At 53.7% G+C, this 25,637-nt stretch overlaps 1 protein-coding gene across 10 annotated transcripts in view; it reads left to right on the forward strand.

The window, feature by feature from the left end:
* The window catches only part of ARHGAP23 (Rho GTPase activating protein 23), an 87,476-nt gene extending 63,862 nt beyond the window's left edge, over positions 1-23,614 (forward strand). For 6 of the 10 annotated variants that reach the window (XM_077971369.1, XM_015119488.3, XM_028836424.2 and 3 more), the window contains 7 exons: positions 879-952; positions 1,239-1,328; positions 2,168-2,293; positions 8,701-8,742; positions 9,314-9,410; positions 11,497-11,528; positions 21,164-22,339. In XM_077971369.1, coding sequence (XP_077827495.1) covers positions 879-952; positions 1,239-1,328; positions 2,168-2,293; positions 8,701-8,742; positions 9,314-9,410; positions 11,497-11,528; positions 21,164-22,192 — 1,490 coding nt within the window. In that variant the 3' untranslated portion in view covers positions 22,193-22,339. Of the gene's footprint in view, positions 1-878; positions 953-1,238; positions 1,329-2,167; positions 2,294-8,700; positions 8,743-9,313; positions 9,447-11,496; positions 11,529-21,114 lie in introns of all 10 variants that reach the window. The other 4 variants (XM_077971374.1, XM_077971375.1, XM_077971371.1 and 1 more) reach the window with 4 other exon arrangements.
* The last annotated feature ends 2,023 nt before the right edge of the window (positions 23,615-25,637 follow it).

The raw sequence follows: 25,637 nt of genomic DNA on the forward strand, positions 1-25,637 counted from the left end.
TTGTTTAAAATGTGACCAAAGCTGTTCATCTTTTCTTCATGGATTCTGCATCTCATGTTTAGGATGGCCTTAGGATTACGAAAATATTTTATTTTTTCCCCAGTGCTTTTATAATTTTCACGTTTGACTCTGCCGTGTGACTGCTTTTGTGTATTGTGAGCTAGAAATGATCCCCCCCAGACGGTAGCCATTTGTCCCGGGGACATCTTTTGAGGCCCCCATCCTTCCCCCCGATTGGAAGTGCTGCCTTTATCATATAGTAAATATCCACATGGCCCGCTTCCCCCCTTTCTAGGCTTAACATTGCTCTGCCTTTTCTGCTGTGCCAGCCGGCTTCCGCTGTGCCATCCGTTCGGGATGTTTCAGTCTCTGGTGGGGCAGATCCTCCCACACTACTCTTTCTTTAAAAACGATTCCTGGCTTTCTTTGTGCATTAGCTCATCCAGATGAATTTCAGAACAGGCTTATCATCTTCCAGTTTTCAAAGGTCCCCGTGGACTTGTTCTGAAGGGAGTTGGGGGAATCCTTGGTGGAGGCTGTCTGAAGCCCCTCCTCCTCTCCAGGTGTCCTTCTCTTCTGACCTGCTATACCTTGGTGTCCATGTCCTGGCGATGGGGGCAGGGACCCCTTTTCTGGGGTCAGCATGCAGCTCAGATCGTATCGCCTCCCAAATGAACACACCTGGGCCTCCCCAGGTCAGATGCACACCCAAGTGCAGCTGTGGTGGGTACAGCTGTGGTGGGTGTATTCACATATGCAAGAGGCTGTGGAGCCCCCAACTGGAGTTCAAAACACAGCCCTTCCAGCAGGGCCCTTGGCCCGGAGAACAGGGGAAGGCGCTGCCACCACCTCTCTAAAGAGTCTCCGCTGTGTTCTAGACAAATACAACGACTTCATCGAGGCCAACCGCATTGAGGACGCGCGGGAGCGGATGAGGACACTGCGGAAGCTGGTAAGGAGAGAGAGGTGCTGCCAGGCATGAGGTGGGGTGGCTGCCCGAGCACGTCTCTCCCAGGAGGTGGGGAGTCCGGTGCTGCCTACGACCCCTGTGGTCTTGGAGAAGCCCTGCTCCACTCCGGACCTCAGTTTCCCCATCCATACAAGAGAACGGGGGGTTAGAGGGTAGATCCCAGACTCCCTGAAGCATGGTAGTAGGAACTCTTTGGGGCATGGTGGTGACGGGGGACAGGAAAAGGCCCTCATAGCCTGTCCCCATGCCCCTCTTCTCTCCTACTCAGATCCGGGATCTCCCAGGACACTACTATGAAACGCTCAAATTCCTTGTGGGCCATCTCAAGACCATCGCTGACCACTCTGAGAAAAACAAGGTGGGTAGGGGTCCTGCATGGAGTCTAGGGGAGGCAAGCACAGGACTTACTGTGTGGGGACCCTGAGCACGCGCTGAGCTCCTGCAGGTCCAATAACTCAGGCCCCTCTAGGCACGCCCTCTTCCTATGACTGCTCCATCCCCACCCTGCTCCTACATACTGGCCAGTGCTTTCCCCCAGAGAGCCATCTCCTGAGTTTCTGAGAGCTTTCCAGAGGCAGGGAACCCTGGCCCCCATATCCGATGCACTGACATCCTCTGACTTAGCTCAAGTCCCTTGCATTGCATTTGCCTCATCAAACCTCTTATGCCTTCTGGTTCTGCAGTGGCGAAAATGAGGCTCCAGAGTGATAGGATTATTTTTTGTTTGGAGATGAAGTCTCCCTCTGCCGCTCAGGCTGGAGTGCCGTGGCGCAATCTCCGCTCATGGCATCCCTCGCCTCCCGGGTTCAAGCGATTCTCCTGCCTCAGTTTCCCAAGTAGCTGGGATTACAGGCACCTGGAAGTGATTGGATTTTTTCCCCAGGCCTAAAATAACCCCTGGGACCTCCAACATGTTTCCTGCTGCAGGGTCTCCCACTGCTGGCACTGACCACTCAGGGGTGCCCTGTATAGGTGTGCAGGTTGAGCACTGCTCATGGCTGCTGGGCCTGGGAATGAATGGGGCTGAAATCTGGCCTGTGCTCTACTCATCAAGCATCTCCATGCCCATACAAGGGGGTGTCCACCCTCTAAGCTGGGGACTGGTGAAGATGTAGTTGGGGACAGAGGCCTCGGGCCCAGAGTGAGGGAAGACTGAGTTCAGGATGTTGACCATGACCTGCTTTCCCTGCTGCCCAGATGGAACCCCGGAACCTGGCCCTGGTCTTTGGGCCGACACTGGTGAGGACCTCCGAGGACAACATGACAGACATGGTGACCCACATGCCTGACCGCTACAAGATCGTGGAGACACTGATCCAGCACGTAAGCCCCTGTTCTGAGGGTCGCCCGGCAGCCCCTGGGGCCCAGGCCGTGTTCCTCTGAACCCCTCGCTCTTGCTCAGCCCCTCACTCTTGCTCGAGCCCCAGGAAGGGCTTGGCAGCTTTAGACCATGCTGCTAGGGTGGTATATACTCCTCCAAAGTCATGGGCTGCATTTCAAGGCAAGACAGGAGTGGATCCTGGAATCCCTGCTGCCCTGGGACGTTGGGTCCCCAGCCGGAGAGTCAAGAGGCCCCCGAGCATCCAAGATGCCTGGGAGAGGCAGAGGAGGAGGAAGGGCAGGGAAGGTGCTGTTGATGGAGGGCGGAAGGGGCAGCTTCAGAAGGTGGCCCCTGCAGAGGCGTCCTGGCAGACACGAACAGACGGGAGCCAAGGTCTCACCTGACATCAGGAGGCCCTGGCTCTAGTGACTTTCCCTGCTGGCCCCACTGAGGTTTCGGGGAGATAGTGGTGATGTCCATGGTAACGAGGGGTGGATGGGATAGGGCACAGGGCCTCGGCCTGAGGCGGGATCCTGCACCAGTGCTTGGCATGTCCTGGGCTGGCCACTTCCCTTCTCATGACTTCCTGGATGCCAACAACCCTGTTCCTGTAGGTTCTTGTTACTGGGCATGGGCGGAGGAGAACCCAGAGTGGCCAGCAGAGGGCGCAGGAGGCCTTGGTCTTCCAGAGCCCACCCCTAAGGCAGTACTGCCGCCTTCTGGGGCACACGTGGATGTTATTATGAATCATATAGATTTTCCATTTCCAATTCTTGTTACAGTCCACAAAGGATGGGAACAGAGCCCCTCCTGCCAGGGGAAATAAGACTGGCAGCTGGTCAGAGGAAGGGAAGCCTTAGCCCCAAGTCCCCTAGACACTTTAGGGAAGGAAAGCTGGGCCCTATTACCCTCATTTTACAGAGGAGGAAACAGGCTCAGAGAGGCAAAGCGACTTGCTCATGGTCACACAGCTAATAAGTGGCAGCCCAAGATTTCAAGCCAGGTCTGTCTTACCAAAGCCTGTGCTTTCCTCTCCCCATCAACCCAAAGGGCAGACTCCCGGGTCCCTCCTTGAGCTGGCCTGGGAGGGAGGGAAGGGGCCAGGGACAGGAGATGAGGCGGTGTGCAGCTGAGCCATGCTAACAGTCTTGCCTGCCCATCTCCCTCCTTCACTGCATGCTCAGGGCTCCGAGCCACGGGAGGGAGGATCCCAGCTTTCTGCATCCGGACACTGGGAACACCACTCCAGAGCTGTCTGGGAGGCCAGGGCCGCCCCATAGTATCAGGATTCCTGATGAGGACTTGGGAAAGCTTAGCTCTCCAGGGCACCAGGGAGCCCTGGAACCTCCTGTGAGGGTGTGTTTTGGGGGCAGCAGCAGTGAAGAGTGGGTGTCTGGCCCTGTGCTCCTGGAAGCCTGAGGCCTGAGGTCAGCTGAGGTGTCAGGAACTACAGCCTTCAGGGAGGAAGGAGGCCAAAGCCCCAAGATGGGAGTCTCTGCTCTGGGCAGGGTGGAGAAGGTGGAGTTTGTCTCATTTAGCACTGACGCTAGTGCCTGGCACACAGTGGACACTCAGTGTTTGTAGAGTAAATAAATGAATGAGTAAATTGCTAATTGAGGTTATGTCAGGCTGGGCTTTTCTTCCTCTTTCTCTCTTTCTCTCTTTTCTCTTTCTGTTTTTTTTGTTTGTTTGTTTGTTTGTTTTTTGACAGAGTCTCACTCTGTCGCCCATGCTGGAGTGCAGTGGCGCAAATATGGCCCACTTCCAGGCTCAGGCGATCCTACCGTCTCAGCCTCCTGATAGCTGGGAGTAGAGATGTGCACCACCACACCACCTGGCTAATTTTTGTATTTTTTTTGTAGAGATGAGGTCTTATTATGTTGCCAGGGCTGGTCTTGAACTCCTGGACTCAAGCGGTCCTCCCATCTCGGCCTTCCAAAGTGCTGGGATTATAGATGTGAGCCGCCGCGCCCGGCCAGGCTGGGCTTTTCTACTCAGAGATTCATTCCCGAGAACTAACTGAGCTGGTGGTCTTCCCTTCGCTGCCTCCTTGGCATTTGAACGTAATGAGCCCTGGATGATTGTCGAGGGAATGAGCCACCCACTCTGCAAGCCCTGAAAGCCTGCGCACCCACGTGTGCCGCCTCTGTCTAGCCTGGAGGCTCCATAGCCAGGGCAGTGCTGCTGTCACTTGGGGCACCCAGACCAGTCTTCAGGTCGGAAAGAGGGTGGCAACCGGGGGGTAAAGAGGAACAGCAACTTGCCCAGGGCCACACAGGAAGATAGTGGCAGAGCAGAGAGGAGAGCAAACCCCGGTGTCCGACCTCACAGCGGGTAAGTTGCCAGCAGCCCCTGCCTGTGTTTACGAAGTCCAGTGGAACCCAAACAAAGATCAGCCCAGGGCATTTGCTCAGGGACTCACTCAGCAAAGGCAGCGATACCTAATGTTTCTCAGCCTCAGCACTAGTAACCTCTGAGGTCCAGATAAGTCTTTATTGTGGGAGGCTGTTCTGTGTGTTATAGAACATTGAGCAGCATCGCTGGCTTCTACCTGCTAGATGCTGGGAATGTCACCCTAGTTGTCACAATTAAAAGTGTCTCCAGACATTGCCAAATGCCCCCTGGGGTGGGGGGATTGATGGCGGTGGCTCTGGGGCCAGCCTGCTCCTATGTGCTGTGTGGCCTTGGACAAGTTCCTTACCTGCTGTGCTTCAGTCTCCACATCTGTAAGGTAGAGATGACAGTTTGTTTACTTCACGTCGTTGTGAATGTCTGCTAAAGCACTCGCCGCGGCGCCTGGTAGGTCCTAAGTGTTGTGTGAGAATTGACTGTCATCCTCTTCGTCGTGGTCATTATTCCACACCAGAGACAGATCCCCGTGCTGGGAACACGGAGATGAATGGGAGCCTGCTCAGAAGGAATGGGATGAATGGGAGCCTGCTCAGAAGGAATATTACCAGTAAAAGCTGCGTCTCTTTGTGCTCTGGGCTATGCCCAAGGAAGCCCCAGAGAAGGACCCACCCTGGCCCTGGGTGTGGGGCTGGGGTCGTAGTCAGGGAGTTCTTGAACTATCTTAGAGCACCATGATGAGAACTTAGCCAGGCAGAGCAGGGAGAAAGGGTATCCCAGGCGGAAAGAACAGCACGTGCAGAAGCAGGGTGGCAGGAACTAGTGTGGATTCCTCTTGAGAGCCGTGGCCACCCGGGCGCTTCCTGTAGACGCCGTGGTTTGCAGAGTACTTCTGGGCATCTTCAAACGCGAGTTAAAGGCTGGCTTCTTTGGGCCGATCCTCAGGCTCCCGCTGGTCAGCCTGTCTCTGGAAGCTGCACTTTTGAATAACGGTAGCTCACATCTATTATACATTAACAATGTGCTGCACTCAGTGTTTTCCATACAGTATTTCATCTCAGTCCTCCTCAGGCCTAGAAGGAGGGGCTCACATCATGCCCGTTTTAGAGATAAGTAAATAGACTTACAGAGGGAAAGTCACTTGGCTAAGGTGAACTTGAACCAAGACGACTGACTCCAGAGCTTCCATTTTTCTTTTTCTTTTCCTTTTTTTTTTTTTTTGAGACAGAGCCTCACTCTGTCGCTCAGGCTAGAGTGCAACGGCGCAGTCTCCACTCACTGCAGCCTCTGGCTCCTGGGCTCAAGTGATCCTCCCACCTCAGCACCCCCAAGTAGCTGGGATTACAGGCGCACGCCACCACACCGGGCTAATTTTTGTATTTTTAGTAGAGCTGGGGTTTCACCATGTTGGCCAGGCTGGTCTTGAACTCCTGACCTCAGCTGATGCACCTGCCTCAGCCTCCCAAAGTGCTGGGACTACAGGTGTGAGCCACTGCGCCCTGCCAGAGCTTGCATTTTTCTTATCTTCCTTCGCTGTCTTCTCTTGTATCTCTTTCTTGTTTCCCTTCTGGCCTTCCTGTGCTGTTTTAGTTAATCACATGTCAGATCTAAGCGATAATAACCGAGGCTCATGGCGCATGCTCAGGCAAGTCCCCTTGTTTCCCCTCTGCTCTCCCCTCCCCCAGGTGCCCACTCTTTGTTTTTTTTTTTTTTTGAGACGGAGTCTCACTCTGTTGCCCAGGCTGGAGTGCGGTGGCGCCATCTCGGCTCACTGCAAGCTCCGCCTCCCGGATTCACGCCATTCTCCTGCCTCAGCCGCCTGAGTAGCTGGGACTACAGGCGCCTGCCACCATGCCCGGCTAATTTTTTGTATTTTTAGTAGAGACAGGGTTTCATCGTGTTAGCCAGGATGGTCTCGATCTCCTGACCTCGTGATCCACCGGCCTCGGCCTCCCAAAGTGCTGGGATTACAGGCGTGAGCCACCGCGCCCGGCCGGTGCCCACTTTTAATAGGCTAGTATGTGTCCTTCCAGGACGCCTTCCACTTATTGTAAATGCATGGCTATCCTTAATGTATATAATATTCTTTGTGTGTTTTAAGTCTACATAAATGAGATTGTAAATTGCCTATTCTTGTTCTTGCATAGGTGTTGAGGCGGGTAAAGGGTAATTATCTTAATTTTTTATTTTTGAGATGGAGTTTCACTCTTGTTGCCCAGCCTGGAGTGCAGTGGTGCAACCTCAGCTCACTGCAACCTCTGCCTCCCTGGTTCAAGCGATTACCCCGCCTCACCCTCCTGAGTAGCTGGTATTACAGGGGCGCACAACCATGCCCGGCTACTTTTTGTATTTTTAGTAGTGATGGGGTTTCACCATGTTGGCCAGGCTGGTCTCAAACTCCTGACTTCAGGTGATCTGCCCGCCTCGGCCTCCCAAAGTGCTGGGATTACAGGCGTGAGTCACTGCACCCAGCCTGTCACTGTCAATTTCTAATGCTTATCAGTTTCTGTGTCTTCCTTCCACCACATCTAAAAGCCAAAAGTGGTGGGGTGTAGTGGCTCACGCTTGTAATCACAAAATCTACAATTTTTTTTTTTTTTAATTAGCTGTGCAAGGTGGCACATGCCTGTAGTCCCAGCTATTCAGGAGGCTGAGGTGGGAGAATCTCTTGAGCCCAGGAGTTCAAGGGTACAGTGAGCTAGGATCATGTCACACCATTCCAGCCTGGATAACAGCGAGAGACCCTGTCTCAAAAGTAAACAAATAAATAAAGTAAAAGCCAAAAGTGTCTTAGTTATTTCTTGGGGCTTGCCGAAGTTCATCTCTTTACTTGCTCAAGTATTCAGTTAAGAGAGTCTTTGTGTAGTAAACTTCCTGATGTCTCAGGATACCTTTATTTCAAGGCCAGGTGCGGTGGCTCCAGAAAGCAGGAGGTTCACTTAAGTGGTGATTAAAACAATCTGTGGTACGCCTGTAATCCCAGCACTTTGGGAGGTGGAGGTGGGCGGGTCATTTGAGGTCAGGAGTTGAGACCAGCCTGGCCAACATGATGAAACCCCATCTCTACTAAAAATACAAAAATTATCCAGGTGTGGTGGCGTGTACCTGTAATCCCAGCTCCTCAGGAGGCTGAAGCCAGAGGATCGCTTGAACACAGGAGGCAGAGGTTGCAGTGAACCAAGATTGACCACTGCACTCCAGCCTGGGTTGCAGAGTGAGATTCTGTTAAAAAACAAAAACAAAAAAAGAATAGCTTTATTTTAGACTCAAATTTAAATGAGAATTTAGCAGGGTATAAAATTCTAGGTTCCTTCAACACATCGAAACTTACTTTCTTGTCTTCTTGTGTCTTGCTGCTGAAAGTTCCAAGTACCTGTGATACGTGTTCATTTATAAGCAATCTGGCTTTTTTTTTTTTCCAGAAAACTTAGAATTTTATCTTCAAGATTCTCAAATTTTACAAAATTAAGTGTGGGGATCTTTATTTTCTCTCTTGTTTGGCCTTTATGAGAAAGCTCTCGCCTCCTGCCCCTCAGGAAAACTCCAGCACCTTTCTCCTAGCATTTTCCTTTTCTGGGCTGGGTATGTGACACCCCTGTTGTCAGTGTGGCACCCATGGGTGGCAGGTGGCATGGGGCATGCTTGGCTGTTACAGCCATGGACCTGGCCAACACTAAGAGCACCGGTGCCTCCCTGCCCCCTGGCTCGCTGTGAGGAGTGTACCACAGGGGTGTGCCCAGGACAGTGTTCAGAGAAAAGTAAAAGTGAAGCTCTCCCTGAGCCTATCTCCGGTCTGAGGTCGCCCTTCCCACTCCCGGCCTTGTTTCCTCCCACACTGGGGTCCCACCTTTTCTCTCCCCTAGGGTTTTTTACAGTCTGTGGAGTCAGGTTTTAGGGTCCGTCAAGCTCCCTCTGAGCCCACTTTTGCAGCCCCGCCAGCCTGGGGTTTGTGGAGAGAGAGGCGCCCCTTGCCGCCTGAGCGGGTCCTCTGGAAGGAGCAGGTGGAGGAGACTCTTCTTTCCCACGCTGATTTCATCCCTTCCTTTTGTCTTCTCTGCAGTCAGACTGGTTCTTCAGTGACGAAGAGGACAAGGGAGAGAGAGTAAGTGATGCGGGCCAGGCTGGTATGGGGGCTGGTCTGGGGTAAGCCCCAGTCCTTGGGGGTGGGGTGGGCAGTGAGACTTAAGCTGGGGAAGGTGCCTGTCCTTGAGGCTTCCCCAGTCTGATGGAGCAAACACAGACCCACTCCTCAGGAGCCCGTAGTCTGATAGAGAGGCACAAAGCTTGCCTTCAGGAGTCCCCAGTCTAACTGGGGGAGATGCAGACCTTGCTCAGAGGGAACCCAGTTCAGGAATAAAGTCAGTTCCGCCCTCCAGGCTACTGGGAAGGACATAGGTTGGAGGAGTTCTAGTCTGGTGTGGGAGACACAGCTCCTGCCCCCAGCTGAAGGGGCCACTCTGGCCTTCATGGTTCCGAGGTATTGAGGAAGGTGCAGAACTATCTAATAGGGGACATATAGGAATCATCCTCGGCTGATGAGGGAGACGGTCCCTGCCCCAGTGAGCCCGGTCTGATGGAGGAGACACGGGCTCCGTCATCAGGACACCCCCCTCTGGGGGGTCGGCAGCGCAGCATCCGAGGGCATGCCAGCTGACCCCTCCTCCTGTTCGCAGACCCCTGTGGGCGACAAGGAGCCTCAGGCAGTGCCCAACATTGAGTACCTCCTGCCCAACATTGGCAGGACAGTGCCCCCTGGCGACCCGGGGTCAGGTGAGCGCAGGGGCCTGGGAGTGGGGAGGTGGGAGGGTGGACACTACATTCCTGCGGGCCCCAGATGCCTGGCCAGATGCCCAGCTTCCCTGCGCCACCCCAGCGGCCCCCCCGCCCCGCCAGCCACCATGGAGATGGAGCTGTTGGGGGCCTTCTCCCTCCCTGGGGAAGTCCAGCTCGCCCCGTGCCCGCCTCCTGTCTGCGCAGCTGCCCCGCCCCGGGCAGGGTCGGAGCTTTGTTCACCCTCTCTCACTGGTTTCTTTCCTCAGCCTTTAATTTCTCACGGGCTGGCTGTGTCCTTCTGGGCATGTTCCTCTTTTTAATTTTTCTTCCTTTTCTCCTCGCACCCTCGCCTCTCCCTCCTCCTCTCCCCGTGCTCTCCTCCCACCCTTTCCTCTTCTCCTCCCCGTCCCCTCCTCCAGCGGACCTGTTGGAGATTTAAAGGGTACAGTGCGGTGTTGCGGCCTCGGTCACTAACAGTGGCGGGTGATTATAAGAAGGCTGGGTGGGCACAGAGGCAGGCAGAATGTCCCAGGCTGTGAGGAGCCCACGCTGACATGCCAGTTACCCCTGCTTGTTATCAACTTACCCCAGCAGTCCACGCCCCTCCCATCCTAAAGCGCCTTCTCAGGAGGAAGGAGGCACTCACTGGGCCCAGGGCCCTCCCCGTTGCCTGGACGCCTGGGCATCGGATTGCTGCCCTCCTGCAGTGCCACAGACGCTGCGGCCTCTCTGTGCCAAGTGTCACCACTGCTGGTCATCCGGGTTGGGGACCCAGGCTCTCTGGAGACCAGCGATGCCACGCCCAGAAGCTTCTCTTTATCTGTAACTCCTGCCTCAGTCACCCCAATGGGCCGCCTCTTCCTGCTTAAGAAACCGGGGCCCTAAGTCATGTTTGCAAGGCCTGCGGCCCTCTCGTGGCAGAGAACAGATGATTTACGTCCTCAGAGACAGATGAGGGCCACTCCCTTTGTGGCTGCAGCCACTGACTCCTCCCCCTGCCATGGTTGTCCCTCCCTTTAGTTTTAGCATTTCTGTTGTCTCTGACAGAGGCACACAGGAGCTCCCTAGTCACCAGGGGCAGGCTCAGGAGGGGGCAGGAGACATGGGGACGGGACGGCAGAGAGGGGCCCTGTGTCTCTTCTAATCACCCGCCACCCCCCGTGCCCTGTGTGTCGTGTGTGGTCCTCCATCTTGCTTTTCTCACCTTGTGCAGGGGGAGGGGTCTGGAGAGGGGGCATCTAACTTGCCTGCCAGAGAGTGTGGATTAACCGCACCTGCCCACTACCCTGTGGGACCCCGGGAGGCCCTTGGACCAATCTGCTCCCTCTCTAGCCTTGGAGAGGACCTGCCAGGACATGTTTCTGGTTCCTTCTCCACCCCAGTGATATTAAGGGAGTGGGACCCAAGTCCCATAGAAACCATGCTTTTAGTCTGCTTCGTAACTCTGGTTGTAACTGGGGACCCTGCCCATGAGGGCAGGGTGACCCCAGGTCCGGAGGTGGAACCTATCAAGGCCCTAATCACCAGCCCACTCCACCTCCTGCATCCCACCCACTTCATTTCTGCCCTTTTATCCATTATTCACGTGGTCCCTCTTCTTTCTCATGTGCTTGGGGGTGGATGTAGGGCACCCACCTCTCCGTGCACTGTGTGGTCTCCATTTCTCCAGAGCACCTGTGATTTGCTGTGTTTCACTGTGGTGGTTTCCATGGACTGCATCTGATATTTGGCATTTTCTCTCCAGTGCTTCAGAGTAACAGGGACGGGAGGGGAAGGGAAGAGGAACCAGGCTCAAAGACAATGCCCCCTTGCCCTTAGCCATCAGTAAATGAGGGGCCAGTGGCTGGCAGCCTGATGTCACTTCCTGCCTCTAGAGGAAGTGGCAATTAACATTTTCTGCTCCATCCCTCTCCCATAGAAAATGACATCAGAGGTCCACCATACTCCTAGGGCCTGGGGAGATCTTATGTTTCAGAATTCCCTGGTTTCTGAAGCCTTTGAGGAGAGGGAATTGTGTGCATAAGACTCAGCTTTCTTTTTCCCTGATGCAACTTTCATTTTTTTTTCTGTCTTTCACCAACAGATTCTACCACCTGTAGTTCAGCCAAGTCCAAGGTACGTGTGAAGGCAATTCTGAAGGCTTGATCCCTGTACAAGCCAGCCCACTTTGGTTTTTGTTCAAGGGAATTGATGGAATGGCAATTGGACCATGGGGAAAGTTGATGGTCCCTGGGAGGGAAGGCGGGAGGTACTGAGTGCCAAGCTGCTTACCTTGGCAGTGTTTGGTGAGGCATCTGCTGTAGTAGAAGGACCTGGCCTGGGAGTTACGTGCCTAGGAGGCAATGTGGCTCAGTGGTTAGAAGCACAGACTCTGGAGTCAGACAGTCCTGGGTTTGAGTTCTGGCTCCACCATTTAGTAGTTTGGGACACTGGGCAAGTTACTTAACCACTTTCTGATCCTCAGCTTCCTCATCTGTAAAATGGGGATATCAGTAAATCTGTGGGGTGCTATAATAAATAAAACAGATATCCTTTAAGGTCTTTGGAGAGCCTAAAGCAAGCAGAAGGAAATAAAGAGAGGAGCAGAAATCCATGACATTGAAAACAGTTGGAAGAAAGCAATGAAACCAAAAGCTGGTTCTTTGAAAAAAAATGAAATCGATAAACCTCTAGCCAGACTGACAGAATAAAAAGAAAGATGGCACAGATTATCAATATCAGGAATGAAAGAGGGACATCACTACAGACCCCTAAGTTATTTATTTTTTTTTGAGATGGAGTCTCGCTCTGTCACCCAGGCTGGAGTGTAGTGGCACCATCTTGGCTCACTGCAAGCTCCACCTCCCTGGTTCACACCATTCTCCTGCCTCAGCCTCCCGAGTAGCTGGGACTACAGGCGCGCACCATCATGTCCGGCTAATTTTTTGTATTTTTAGTAGAGACGGGATTTCACCAGGTTAGCCAAGATGGTCTCGATCTCCTGACCTCATGATCTGCCCGCCTCGGCCTCCTGAAGTGCTGGGATTACAGGCGTGAGCCACCACGCCCGGCTACAGACCTCTACATTATTGAATTTATGGGCATAAAGTTGCCCATAAATTGAATAACTTAGATGAAATAGACCAATTCTTTGAAAGATTCAGACTGCCAAAACTCACTTAAGAAAAAAATAGATAACCTGAATAGTCCTATACCTCCTAGGGAAATTGAATATGTAATTTAAAACTCCCCAACAATGAAAACTTCAGGACCAGATGGTTTCACTGTTAAATTCTACCAAATATTTAAGGAATTTTTAAAATTTTTAAACAATTTACTTTAATAATTTTAAAATATTCTGAATATAAAATAGTATAATTTTAAATATTGATATATTTAAATAGTTATTTAAATAATTGAATTATTTAAATATTATTTAAACAGTTATTTAAGAAATAATACCAATTCTCCACTATCTCTTTTGGAAGATAAAAGAGGGTGCCTGGGCACCGTGGTTCACGCCTGTAATCCCAGTACTTTGGGAGGCTGAGGCCGGATCTTGAGATCAAGAGTTAAAGACCAGCCTGGCCAACATGGTAAAACCCCGTCTCTACTAAAAATACAAAAAAAATTAGCTGGGCGTGGTGGCATGCACCTGTAATCCCAGCTACTCAGGAGGCTGAGGCGCGATAATTGCTCGAACCTGGGAAGAGGAGGTTGCAGTGAGCCGAGATCATGCCACCACACTCCAGCCTGGGCGACAGAGCGAGACACCGTCTCAAAAAAAGAAAGGAAAATAGAAGAGGAAGAAACACTTTCCAACTCATTTATGAGGCCAGCATTACCCTGATACCAAAACCTGACAATGCTTTTGAAAAAGATAGGGCTAATACGTCTACTCTATATCAGTACTGTGCTGGGTACTGAAAATATAAATAATGAGCCAAACAGATAGGTTCCTGCCCTCACGAAGCTTATCTTCTAGTGAGAGACAGACACTAAGCTAATGAACAAATAGACTATCTGTCTGGCAGGTTTGGAGGCACAGTGGAGGCGGAAACCAGATGGAATGAGCTAATAAACTGAGGGAGGGAAGAGAGCATGCATAGACCACTCTTGTGAGAAGTCCAACTGTGAAGAGATGTTTACAGAACAAAAATGGGAAAATATGTGGCTTGAGGGAAGCTTTCATTAAACGATGAAAGTAGCCAGGCATAGTGGCTCACACCTGTAATCCCAACACATTTGGAGGCCGAGGCAGGAGGATCCCTTGAGCCCAGGAGTCCGAGACCAGCCTGGACAACATAGTGAGACCTCAACTCTACAAAAAATGCAAAAATTAACCAGGCATGGTAGGGCATGCCTGTAGTCCCAGTTACTTGGGAGGCTGAAGCAGGAGGATCATGTCAGCCTAGGAGGAGGTTGAGGCTGCAGTGATGAGCCATGATCATGCCACTGCACTCCAGCCTGGGCAACAGAGCAAGACCCTGTCTCAAAAACAAACAAACAAAAAAAGATGAAAGCACATATTTACTTGCCAATGGGAATGATTCAGGTGAGAGAGAGAGAGAGAGACAGAGAGAGAGAAGAAGAGCTGGACCCAGAGCCCATGAAGCAGCAGCAGCCTGTGCTCCTAGCAGATGCATCCCCGGGTGTAGTAGGAAGAGAGGGAGGTGGCAGGGGGCACACTAGCAGGCAGTGTTGGCAGCAGGTCGTTGGGGTCACCCCCAGCTGATGGCTCTTTCCTCAGCGAAGTGGAAGGTGAGGACCTCTGCTAGGCGTGAAGGTGTCACGGAAAGTCTGAGCAGAGTGAAGGAAGTCTGAGACAGGTCCCATGAAGTAAGGCACATTTCCTGAAGGGGCTGAGGAGGTGCGGCCCCTTCTCAAGAGCCAGCACTTTGCCCAGCAGTCATGCCCCGCCCCTTTGGGCCTGGCTTCTCCATACTCCCCGGAGAGCCCCTTCTGAGCCCCTTCTGGCCAAAAGATATCCTCATTTGCTTCCTGTGACCCCACTCTGTCTCCAGTGGTCTCAACACTGACCTCCCCAGAGCTCACAAGCCACCGCCTCCTTGAAGCCACCTGGCTTGAAATTCCTTCCTCTGGAGACGCTAGCAGTTACTGCTTCCCAGTCTGGGCCTGCCTGACTCCTGCATTAGCCTGGGAACTCCTGCAGGAGGCCTTCTTCTCAATCATAGGGCCTTGAACAATAGAACGTGCTTTTCAGAGAGTACTTCTTTACTGTAAACTGACTCGGAGACTTCACTGTGACCTAGTGAGTTCATCACAATCACTAGTGTGAGATGAAAGAGGAGGGAGTGCACATTTACTGAGCACCTACTAGGTGCCAGCCAGTATGCAGAGAACTTTTCACAAACATCAGTTTCATTTCATTTTTACGAAAGACCCTTGAGTTTTGTACCATCCCCATTTTACAGATGGGGAAGCCAAGGCTCACAGAACTTAAGTAACTAGAAGTTTGGGCATATTCTTGGGCCTCAGGGAGGGGAGCTGGTTAGGTGGCCTCCTTCCTTGGTGGTGCTCTGGCGTCTGAGTTCTAATCGTCTGCTCTCAGGCTCTGAGTGTTTCTTGATTTTCTGGCACAGGGACTGGCTCTGTCCTGAGCCTGAGCTGAGACCAGCCGGCCAAGCCTCTAAGAAATGAAGGCACGGACCAGGCTGCCGGCCTATTAAGTACAGCGATAGGAATAACTGTTGCAGGACAGGGACATTCAGTTGTGTGTGCCGCAGTGGTCTCAGTCTCATCTACTGGGGAGACCAGGAATCGGAGTCAGGGAAGCAGGAGGCACCAGGCATCTGAGAGCCTGCAGCCTCCTGTCCCGGCTGTAGGGAAGGGGCTGCCTCTGGCACCAGGGCCTGGCCTCCCGCCGGGCTGTGAGCTCTGCGGGTGGGCACGAACCCTGCAAGTGCTGGACTCTCACGACTGCCAGCCTCTGTGTCTTTTGCCTGACTCTAAAACCCAGGTCAGTGATGGTCAAACTGTGTTCCCTGGAGCCACCATGGGGTCATGACCACCAACAGGTGTATGAGGGGACCAAGCGTGCAGGGATCGAAGCTCCCACGGCCTCCATCTGAGCCACTCTTGGTTCTGTCTCACATCGTTGGGTTTCTAGGGAGGATTCGATTTAGGGTGCTCCCAAGCTCATCAAAAACCATTGTTCTAGATGTGACAGCCCTGTCTCTAGACTCTCCCGGCTGTGTCCAGGACACCCAGGCGGTGTCGGTGCCCCAAGTTACAGCCACATCTGATCCTGCCTCCCTGTGTGGATGGTTTAGGCTATCCTGGGTAGGAGTGTGGGCAGGCACACCTGGCAGTCTCCCAGCTCCATGGCGGGTGGAGTGGAGCTGTTCAGTACTCAGAAGGCTCCCTTATCATCTTTTTTTTTTTTTTTTTTTTTGAGACAGGTCTTGGTCTGTCACCCAGGCTGGAATGCAGTGGCCCGAACACAGCTCACTGCAGCCTCTAACTCCTGTGTTCAAGTGCTCCTCCTGCCTCAACTTCCTTAGTAGCTGGGACTACAGGCACACACCACCACTCCTGCCTAATTTTTTTGTATTTTTTGTGGAAATGGGGTCTTGCTTCTTTGCACAGGCTGTTCTTGAATTCCTGGCTTCAATGGATCCTCCTGCCTCGGCCTCCCAAAGTGCTGAGACTACAGGCATGAGCCACTGCACACCACTCTCCTTATCATCTTAATTCCAAGTTCTTGGGGAAGGGGACCACTTTTGTCTTCTCTGGTGGTCCCTTGCCTACTGCTTAGCTTTCTTTACGGCCTGCAATAACCCCTGAGCATCCTACTGTACAGGGAGAAGTCTAGCTCCTGACCAGGCTCAGTCTGATTTCCCTGGCCCTGCCTTATTCAAGTTCCTCAAATTCCTTGACCCCAACCCTTGCTCCATAAGAAACCTCTCCATGACCCTGACCCTGAGGGGGAATTGACCGTGAACATTTTTGCATTGACAACAGATACTGGAATGCAGGGATTCCCCATCTACTTCAGGCCCCTTCAAGAATCAGAGGAGGCCAAGCATGGTGGCTCATGCCTGTAATCCCAGCACTTTGGGAGGCCAGGGTGGGGAGATCACTTGAGGTCAGGAATTCGAGACCAGTCCGGCCAACATGGCGAAACACCATCTCTACTAAAAATACAAAATTAGCTGGGGGTGGTGTTGCACGCCTGTAATCCCAGCTACTCGGAAGGCTGAGGCAGGAGAATCGCTTGAACTGGGGAGGCAGAAGTTGCAGTGAGCCAAGATTGCACCATTGCACTCCCAGCCTGGGCAATAGAGCGAGACTCTGTCTCAAAAAAAAAAAAAAAAAAAGAAAAAAGAAAAAAGAAAAGAGGGAAGTTATGCACTCTTGCTCCAGAAAGACACCTATCTATACAAATCCTGTGGCAAGTTCAAGTTTATGGACCCCCAAAGCCTACCCAGGGACTCCAGCTAAGAGCGCCTTCTCCAGAGTATTCCTGCTGGTAATTAGCTTGTTTGGCAGAAGGTGGCAGTCCAGTCATCATCAATAATGCCTTTGGTCATCGCTGATTCCTAAGTTTAAAGTATTCAACAATATGAGTAATTACAATTTATTGAGCATTTGCTGTGTTACTGTGCTCAGAATTTAATCCTCACAAATGCCCTGAGTTAGAGATAGAATTGTCCTTATTTTGCAGTTGAGGAAACAGAGGCCAGAGGTGCTTCTGTAACTTGCCCCAGGTCTCACAACCAGCAAGTCGCCTGCTCCAGAGCCTCTATCTCTGAGACAGAACCTGTTAGGAGATGAGGCCTGCCCTGGGTGACCCTGCCCGGCTGTGAGATCAGAGCTTGAGGGCAGGGTGGGTATAAAGTCAGCTCAGGCCGCTGTAACAAAATGCCATAGCTAGGTGCCTCAGACAACAGAAATTGATTTTTCTCAGAGCTCTACAGGTTAGAAGTCCAAGATCACGGTGCCAGTGTGGCTCATTTCTGGTGAGGGTTCCCTGCCTGTCTTGTCTTGTAGACGGTAGATGGCCACCTTCTCACACTGTGTCCTTACAAGGCAAGGCAGAGAGAAGAGAGCGCGAGTGACTGAGAGAGCCCAAGCCCTCTGGTGTCCCTTCTAATAAGGGCACCAATCCCATCAAAAGGTCCCACCTTCACCTAAACCTAATTATCTCTCAAAGGCTCCACCTCCAAACTGGGGTTAGGGCTTCCACATGTGAGTTTGGGAGGTACACAATTTAGTCCATAGCAGTGAGTGAAAGCAGTTGATGACTGGCTGGCGGAACTGGGCTCATTTCTGTCTGGGTCTCTGAGCACTGCACTGGCCAGGTTTGTAAGTCCACTCCACAGCTATGCGCCTGACACCTGGCAGATGCCTGGTGTGTGCCAAATGAATACACTGGACAAAAGAAAAAATGTTGTGGGTGCGGTGGCTGATGCCTGTAATCCCAGCACTTTGGAAAGCCAAGGTGGGAGGATCACTTGAGGTCAGGAGTTTAAAACCAGCCTGGCCAACATAGTGAAACCCCATGTCTACTAAAAATACAAAAATTAGCCAGGTGTGGTGGTGCGTGCCTGTAATCCCAGCTACTTGAGAGGCTGAGTGATGAGAATTGCTTGAACCTGGGAAGCAGAGGTTGCAGTGAACCGAGATTGCGCCACCTGCACTCCAGCCTGGGTGACAGAGGGAGACTCTGTCTCAAAATAATAATAACAATAATAATAATAATAATGCTCGGCCGGGCGCGGTGGCTCAAGCCTGTAATCCCAGCACTTTGGGAGGCCGAGACGGGCGGATCACGAGGTCAGGAGATCGAGACCATCCTGGCTAACACAATGAAACCCCGTCTCTACTAAAAATACAAAAAAATTAGCCGGGCGAGGTGGCGGGCGCCTGTAGTCCCAGCTACTCGGGAGGCTGAGGCAGGAGAATGGCGTAAACCCGGGAGGCGGAGCTTGCAGTGAGCCGAGATAGCGCCACTGCACTCCAGCCTGGGCGACAGAGCGAGACTCCGTCTCAAAAAAAAAAAAAAAAAAAAAAAAAAAAAAAAAAATAATAATAATAATAATAATGCTCTAGCCTGGTGCAAGGGTACCCTGTAAGCTCTGCATGGAGCCCCTGCCAGCACATGCACACCTCTGTTGACAGGCACCACCATCATAAGATTGCTGTGACAGGGAGAAAGTTCATTATAGTGACCTACATCAGGTCCTTGTCACTTCCTTCCATTGCTCCTGCTGGCCCCCTGCTTTCCTGCAGTATATCCTGGATTAACTCCCTGCTCTCTCTGTGAATCTGCTGACCTCTGCATTCCTTGGAAGAGAACTCAGTCTGACCTTGTTGCTTCTGGAACCAGCTGGGATGAGACGGTAGTTTGATCAGATGATCCTAGCGGCCTCAAGTCTCTCAGAGAGCACTGGCCAGGAAAGAAAGCAGTATTGGCCACCATATGCCCTAGGCTAATCCTAGCAGTGCAGCCACATTGCACAACTCCAGGGGGTGCCTTCTGGAGTTGTGCATTGTGGGCAACCATGGCCCAGGAGCCACATGCCTGTGACTCCTGAGTCCCTGACATGCTCTGGTTTTCTCAGAACTAATTAATGTGAGAGAGAGGACAGTGGCTGCAGTGGTCACAAGAGGCATCTGGGTCTCCATTCATTATTACACCATGGCTGAAACAAGAGGTGGTCTGTGAGGAGGAGCTGAAGGACAGCATGACCTTGTCATGTCATTCCAGCCCAAGATAGGAACCAGTCCCAGCATCTGCTTCTACAAGACTTCCTGTGTTAAGGGTACTCCACTCACCAATTGTTAGTTCATTTAATGTTTATTAAACACCTGTTATGTGCCATGCAGAAACAACCAAGTCACTGCCTTTGCTCTCAAGGAGCTCAGAGTTCAATGAGGCTGATGTGAGAAGAGCGAGGAGCACAGTGAGACGACAGGAACATAGAGAAGTGATCTCCCATCTCAGGCAAAGGGAGGGCTGGGAGGTTGCTGTACAGAGGAAGCCATGTTTGAGCTGGGCCTTGTAGGGTGAGTAGGAGCTCATGCAGCAAATAGGGCAAGGGGACATTAGGGGCTGGCAGCAATGTAACAGTGTAGGTCACATCAAAGGAAGGGTTGGTAGTGCTATATTTCCACGTGACGGCTGTGTTGGGGTTGGGGGCAGGGCAGGGCAGTGGGCTGCGAAAGTTGGGGCTAGGTTGTGAAGAGCCCCATGTGCTGAACTGGGGAACGTGTGCTTTATCCTGGTGGGTGCTGGGGCATGCAAGCTTCTGAGCAAAGCTGGGTGAGGATCAGATTCCTGCTTCAGAATGGTGGCTCTGGAGGGGGGACCTGGGCTGGGGCAAGGGTGGAGGCAGGGAAACCCTATTAGGAGGGGCAGGAGGGCCCAAGAGAGGGCAGAATGAGGGCCTGCCGGGGGAGGAGGAGGAGGGGGAGGAGGAGGAGGGGGAGGAGGAGGAGGGGGAGGAGGAGGGGGAGGAGGAGGAGGAGTTGTTGTTGTTGGCTTTGGGAGCCATTTCAGAAGAATCCAGGACTTGGCTGTGGGTGGAGGGGAGAGGGAGGGGTCAAAAGACCGCCCTAAGGTGAGGAATGTGAATGGAGGCAGTTTGGGGCGGGGGTAGGTAGGATGCTGTGGTTCCAGATAGGTGAGTTTTAAGAGCCTACAGACACCAGGTAGAAGTGGATTCTCAATGGGAGGAAGAGTTCCGGAGCTCAAGAGAGTGTTGTGTTGGACAGGGAGGTCTGGATAGCAGTGCTACTTGGGAATGGTATTTTCTAGGGAACACAAACAGAGAAGGCAAAGGTGCCAAGAACAGAGTCCTGGGAACACTGAGTCTTAGTGGGAAGCGGTGGGCAAGAAGAGCCTCCCAAGAGGCAGAGGAGAGGCCAGAAGGGCGGATGAAAACCAGCTTCCAGAAGGCCATGGCCGGCAGCATGGACCCTCCTGGGAAAGTGTAAAAGGCCAAGACCCCAAAACACCACAGGGTGTAGCAGTGAGAGCTGGTTCAGGTGAGAACAGCGGCATGAAGTTGCCCAACTTAGGGTTGGAAATCAGTTTGAGGGCAGCTCCAATCTAAACCATGACACCATACGCGATCTTTCAGCCACTTGCAGGGGCAGAGCTGTCGGCGGGATTGACCTGGGATTGGGGATTGGCGGGGTGGGGGGAGCGGGTGGGGTCCGGCGGAAAAGGGAGCACGTGAACTTGGGCGGGTTACCCTGGAGAGGCCTGTAGATGCTGGTCAGGTGGGAAGGCAGGTTTCCAGGTGGCGGCAGGTGGAGAGGTGGGGGACTTGCGGTCAGAGAGCGCCCCTGCCGGGGATCTGGGGACCAGCATGCAGGAAGCTCTGGTGATGACACCCCAGGAGCGTGTGTGAAACGGACTCAGGCTGCCAAGCTTTATTCACTGTGGAGAGACCATCATCACCAGAGCCAAGTCTAAAGGATTTAGCCAGGGCTGCATACGGAAAACAGAATGGAAGGGGGCTTTGGCAGACCAGCCCAGCCCACAGGAAAGAGCTGAGAGCCTGGATTTGGGCCAGCGGGAGTGCTGAGCCGGCTGCAGGATGGGGCGCGGGGGTAGTCTCTGGACAGAGGGGGCACGGGGCTGCAGGAGGAGTGTTTTATGATGCAACCGTGGGTGCTGGCCTTGGCTGGGCCCTGTGGCGACTGGGTGCCGTGGCGTGGAGGCGGATAGGGAAAAGAGCGGGGTCGGCAGGGCACCGAGTCCGGGCGCACCCCCGCATCCTGACTTGTCTCCCGCACAGGGTTCGTGGGCCCCCAAGAAGGAGCCGTACGCCCGGGAGATGCTGGCGATCTCCTTCATCTCGGCGGTCAACCGCAAGCGCAAGAAGCGGCGGGAGGCGCGGGGGCTGGGCAGCAGCACCGACGACGACTCGGAGCAGGAGGCGCACAAGCCTGGGGCAGGGGCCACAGCGCCGGGGGCTCAGGAGCGGCCGCAGGGGCCGCTGCCTGGCGCCGTCGCCCCCGAGGCCCCCGGACGCCTCAGCTCCCCGGCGGCGCCGGAGGAGCGGCCGCCCGCGGACACGCGCTCCATTGTTTCGGGCTACTCCACCCTGTCCACCATGGACCGCAGCGTGTGCTCGGGCGCCAGCGGTCGGCGGGCAGGCGCGGGGGACGAGGCGGACGACGAGCGCAGCGAGCTGAGCCACGTGGAGACGGACACTGAGGGCGTGGCGGGCGCGGGGCCTGGGGGACGCTTGACGCGCCGGCCGTCCTTCAGCTCGCACCACCTCATGCCCTGCGACACCCTGGCGCGCCGCCGCCTGGCCCGGGGCCGCCCAGACGGCGAGGGCGCGAGCCGGGGCGGTCCCCGCGTCCCGGAGCCGCCCGGCTCGGCGTCGTCCAGCAGCCAGGAGTCGTTGCGGCCCCCGGCGGCGGCGCTGGCCTCGCGGCCCTCGCGCATGGAGGCGCTGCGGCTGCGGCTTCGCGGCACGGCAGACGACATGCTCGCCGTGCGCCTGCGGCGGCCGCTGTCACCCGAGACCCGGAGGCGCCGGAGCAGCTGGCGCCGCCACACGGTGGTGGTGCAGAGCCCGCTGACCGACCTCAACTTCAACGAGTGGAAGGAGCTGGGCGGAGGGGGACCCCCGGAGCCTGCGGGCGCGCGGGCGCACAGTGACAACAAGGACTCCGGACTCAGCAGCCTGGAATCCACCAAGGCACGGGCCCCGTCGTCCGCGGCCTCGCTGCCGCCCGCGCCCGGGGACCAGGGGGCCCTGCAGAGCCAGCCCTCGCGCCGCTCGGCCGCCTCCCGCCTGCATCAGTGTCTGTGATCCCCACCTCCCGCGCCGGTCGGGCCCCACCCCTCCCCAGAGCCCCTTGGGATCCAGGAGGCTCCTCCAGCCTGCACCTCCCCTTCTGTGGCCCCTGGGTGCACGGTGGGGGTGGAGGGCGCAGCAGGCCGAGTCCCTAGTTGGTGTGCTGGAACTGGCAGGGGGCGGGCAGAGGAGAAGGCTGGAACTGGACTCAGAGTGAATGGAAGAGGGTTCCAGAGGTAATGAGCGGGAGCGGAGAGGGCGTGAGCTGCTGGGGTCTGTGTCCCTGCACACATGCGCCTGATGGGTCCTTCTGAACCTTTCTGTGGCTGCACTTGGGGACCCTTGTGGACCATGGCGTGTGGCTAGGGAACCCCCAAGTTTCAGACTAAAGGAAAGATCCTGGGTGATGCTGGCTTTTTGCTTCTTTCCTCTGCCCTCCCACCTCAGCTTGTAAGTGGGGATGTGTGTTTGTCTGGGGGGAGGAGGTGTAGGATGCGTATGTCCACGGAGGGAGGGGTTTGTGTGTGCGAGTGTGTGCAGTCATTGTCCCAAGGTGTTTCCAGTAGCGACTTCTGTCCCCCTACCCTCACCCTGGTCCCCACTTCGCCCCCCAGGGCTCCCTGCCTTTGGTGCACACAGGATCCTGCCCCACCCCCTTGTCAGAGCTGGAGAAGGGGATTGGGGCCACTCCAAGGAAGCAGGACTGAAACCCTCACCAGGGTTACTCCCCAACATCCTTTTGCCTGAGTCACCCCCTAAGCGCTTTAACCACGGGCAGCTGCCTGTTCCCCAGTTTTGGGGGGTCCAGGGTCCCCCTTTCTGGTACCTCCCTTACCCCTCTTTTTCTTCTTCCATCTGTGCCTGTTCCTTCCACAGCCCAGGCACATAGAAGCCCACCTTCTTCCCCTTAGGAGGGGGATAGTCACCACCCCTGGTGTCTCTGTCACTCACACACTGATTTATGGGGTCTGAGCTGGGCTGTTCCTGCAGGATGGACAGGACCCAGCGCCCTCTTCTCCCCACAGGTTGTAAATAGATTTCCAATCACCAGGCCAGCCCCCACACACCCTCACTCATTCCAGGGAAGCCCAGGTAGGTGGTGAACCCGCTGCCACGTCTATCAGTCCTCTTGTTTTATGCAAAGATTTACTGTAAAGTAGATTTCTTTCTCTCCCTCCCCCATCCTTTTATTGTAAATATTGTCTCTAAATGTGTAACATATTATAAAGAATTTATAAGGATTTTTAAAGATGTTTTGCTCATTTACAAAAGTGTTGTAACAGTGTTGGACAAAGCCTTCCACCCCACGTCCGCATGGCTCCTTTCACTGTGTCCTTGACACACCTCTCTGGCAACAACTAAAATTTCCTGCTTCTGAAAAGTCCTGTCTTAAAAGTACAGTCTATATCTTGGAAATAAATGGCCTTCCTCAAGGCACCAGTCAGCCGTCTCACTTGTTTTGGAGGGAGAGGGCCAGAGTGGGGCTGGGATACAGGCGAGGTACCTGGCCCAGGGAAGGAGGGCGATGGGGACTGGACCAAGTGGTGGCAGGGCGGAGGCAAACTTCTTCCTGGTGACCTTTTTGTAAGTGTCCTGGGGGACTGGTCAATGATACAGAGACAGATATGAGTTGGAAGAGTGGGTGGCCCTCATTGCTGTGGGAGGTTTCCAGGCACCTGCTCTCTATTCCTACAGAGCCCAGGCAGCTGCACAGGCACCTTCTCAGGCCTACCTGGAGCTTCACAATGGTTCCAGCAGTCTTGCCCCACAGACAGGAGGCCTGGGCCAGCTGTCCTAGGCACTCCAGGCTCAGATGATATTGCAAAAGGACAGAATGGGTTTTGCCCATTGTCCCCCTTTTTTTTTGAGACGGAGTCTTGCTCTGTCGCCCAGGCTGGAGTGCAGTGGCCCGATCTCGGCTCACTGCAAGCTCCGCCTCCCAGGTTCACGCCATTCTCCTGCCTCAGCCTCCCGAGCAGCTGGGACTACATACAGGCGTCTGCCACCACACCGGCTAATTTTTTGTATTTTTAGTAGAGATGGGGTTTCACCGTGTTAGCCAAGATGGTCTCGATCTCCTGACCTCGTGATCCGCCCACCTCGGCCTCCCAGAGTGCTGGGATTACAGGCTTGAGCCACCGCACCCAGCCCCATTGTCCTCTTAACATGTGTAAGCTTACAACATGGGTTGGGCGTCCTTCTGTGCGGGCGGTGGCTTTGTAGTCGCCCCAGCCAGTTTACAGGCTGCCTCTGCTAAGCCTTGCAGCCTTCTGTAGGAAGGCCAGGTGACAGTCGTTAAAGGGAATCTAGGGAGGTTTGGGGTGGTGGCTCACGCCTGTAATCCCAGCACTTTGGGATGCCAAGGCGGGATCCCAGGAATTCAAGACCAGCCTGGGCAACATAGTATAGTCCCTCCTCCTCCTCTGTTAAATATATATATATTTAAATCTGTATATATATATAAAGATCATCTAGGGAGGAGCTCAGGAGCTGGGAAGAGCTCAGTTGCTCACTGAATCCTATGCCCCACCCTCCAAAGTTGTTTCTGTTGGGCAAATGAGCTTATAGCATTGTAGGCTCTGCACCAGCTGCAAGGGCTTTACACATCTTGTGGTTTTTTTTTTTTTTTTTTTTTTTTTTTTTTTTTTTTTGGAGACGGAGTTTTGCTCTTGTTGCCCAGGCTGGATCTAGGTTCACTGCAACCTCCACCTCCCAGGTTCAAGTGATTCTGGTGCCTCAGCCTCCTGAGTAGCTGGGATTACGGGCATGTGCCACCACACCAGGCCAATTTTGTATTTTTAGTAGAGACAGGATTTCTCCATGTTAGTCAAGTTGGTCTGGAACTCTCGACCTCAGGTGATCCACACGCCTCAGCCTCCCGAAGTGCTGGGATTACAGGCACGAGCCACCACGCCCGGCCATCACCTCTTAAATCAGTCCTCCAACACTCTTGAGCACACCACCATTGTTTTCTGCATTTTATATATGAGGAAACAGAGGCACGCAGCAGTGACATAACTTGCCAAGCCCAAGGTCACATAGCTAGTATGCTGTGGAACCATGATAAGTTTAAGACCAGAGAAAGGACACAGAGATGGGGTAACAAGCCCACTGAGCCGCCTTCTCCAGACTGTAGTAGACTTTGAGAGAGAATGGATGAAAACCCTGTGCTCTCCTTCAAAAATAAAGTAGGAATAGGTCTGGCACAGTGGCTCATGCCTGTAATCCCAGCACTTTGGTAGGCTGAGGCAGGGAGCTCCTGAGGCTAGAAGGTCGAGACCAACCTGGCCAGCATGGTGGAATCCCTTCTCTATTAAAAATACAAAAATTAGCTGGGTGTGGTGGCACATGCCTGTAATCCCAGCTACTTGGGAAAGCTACTCGGGAGGCTGAGGCAGGAGAATCGCTTTAACCTCGTAGGTGAAGGTTGCAGTGAGCTGAGATTGTGCCACTGCACTCC

Source organism: Macaca mulatta, chromosome 16, assembly GCF_049350105.2.
Source record: "Macaca mulatta isolate MMU2019108-1 chromosome 16, T2T-MMU8v2.0, whole genome shotgun sequence".
Lineage (NCBI taxonomy): Eukaryota > Metazoa > Chordata > Mammalia > Primates > Cercopithecidae > Macaca > Macaca mulatta.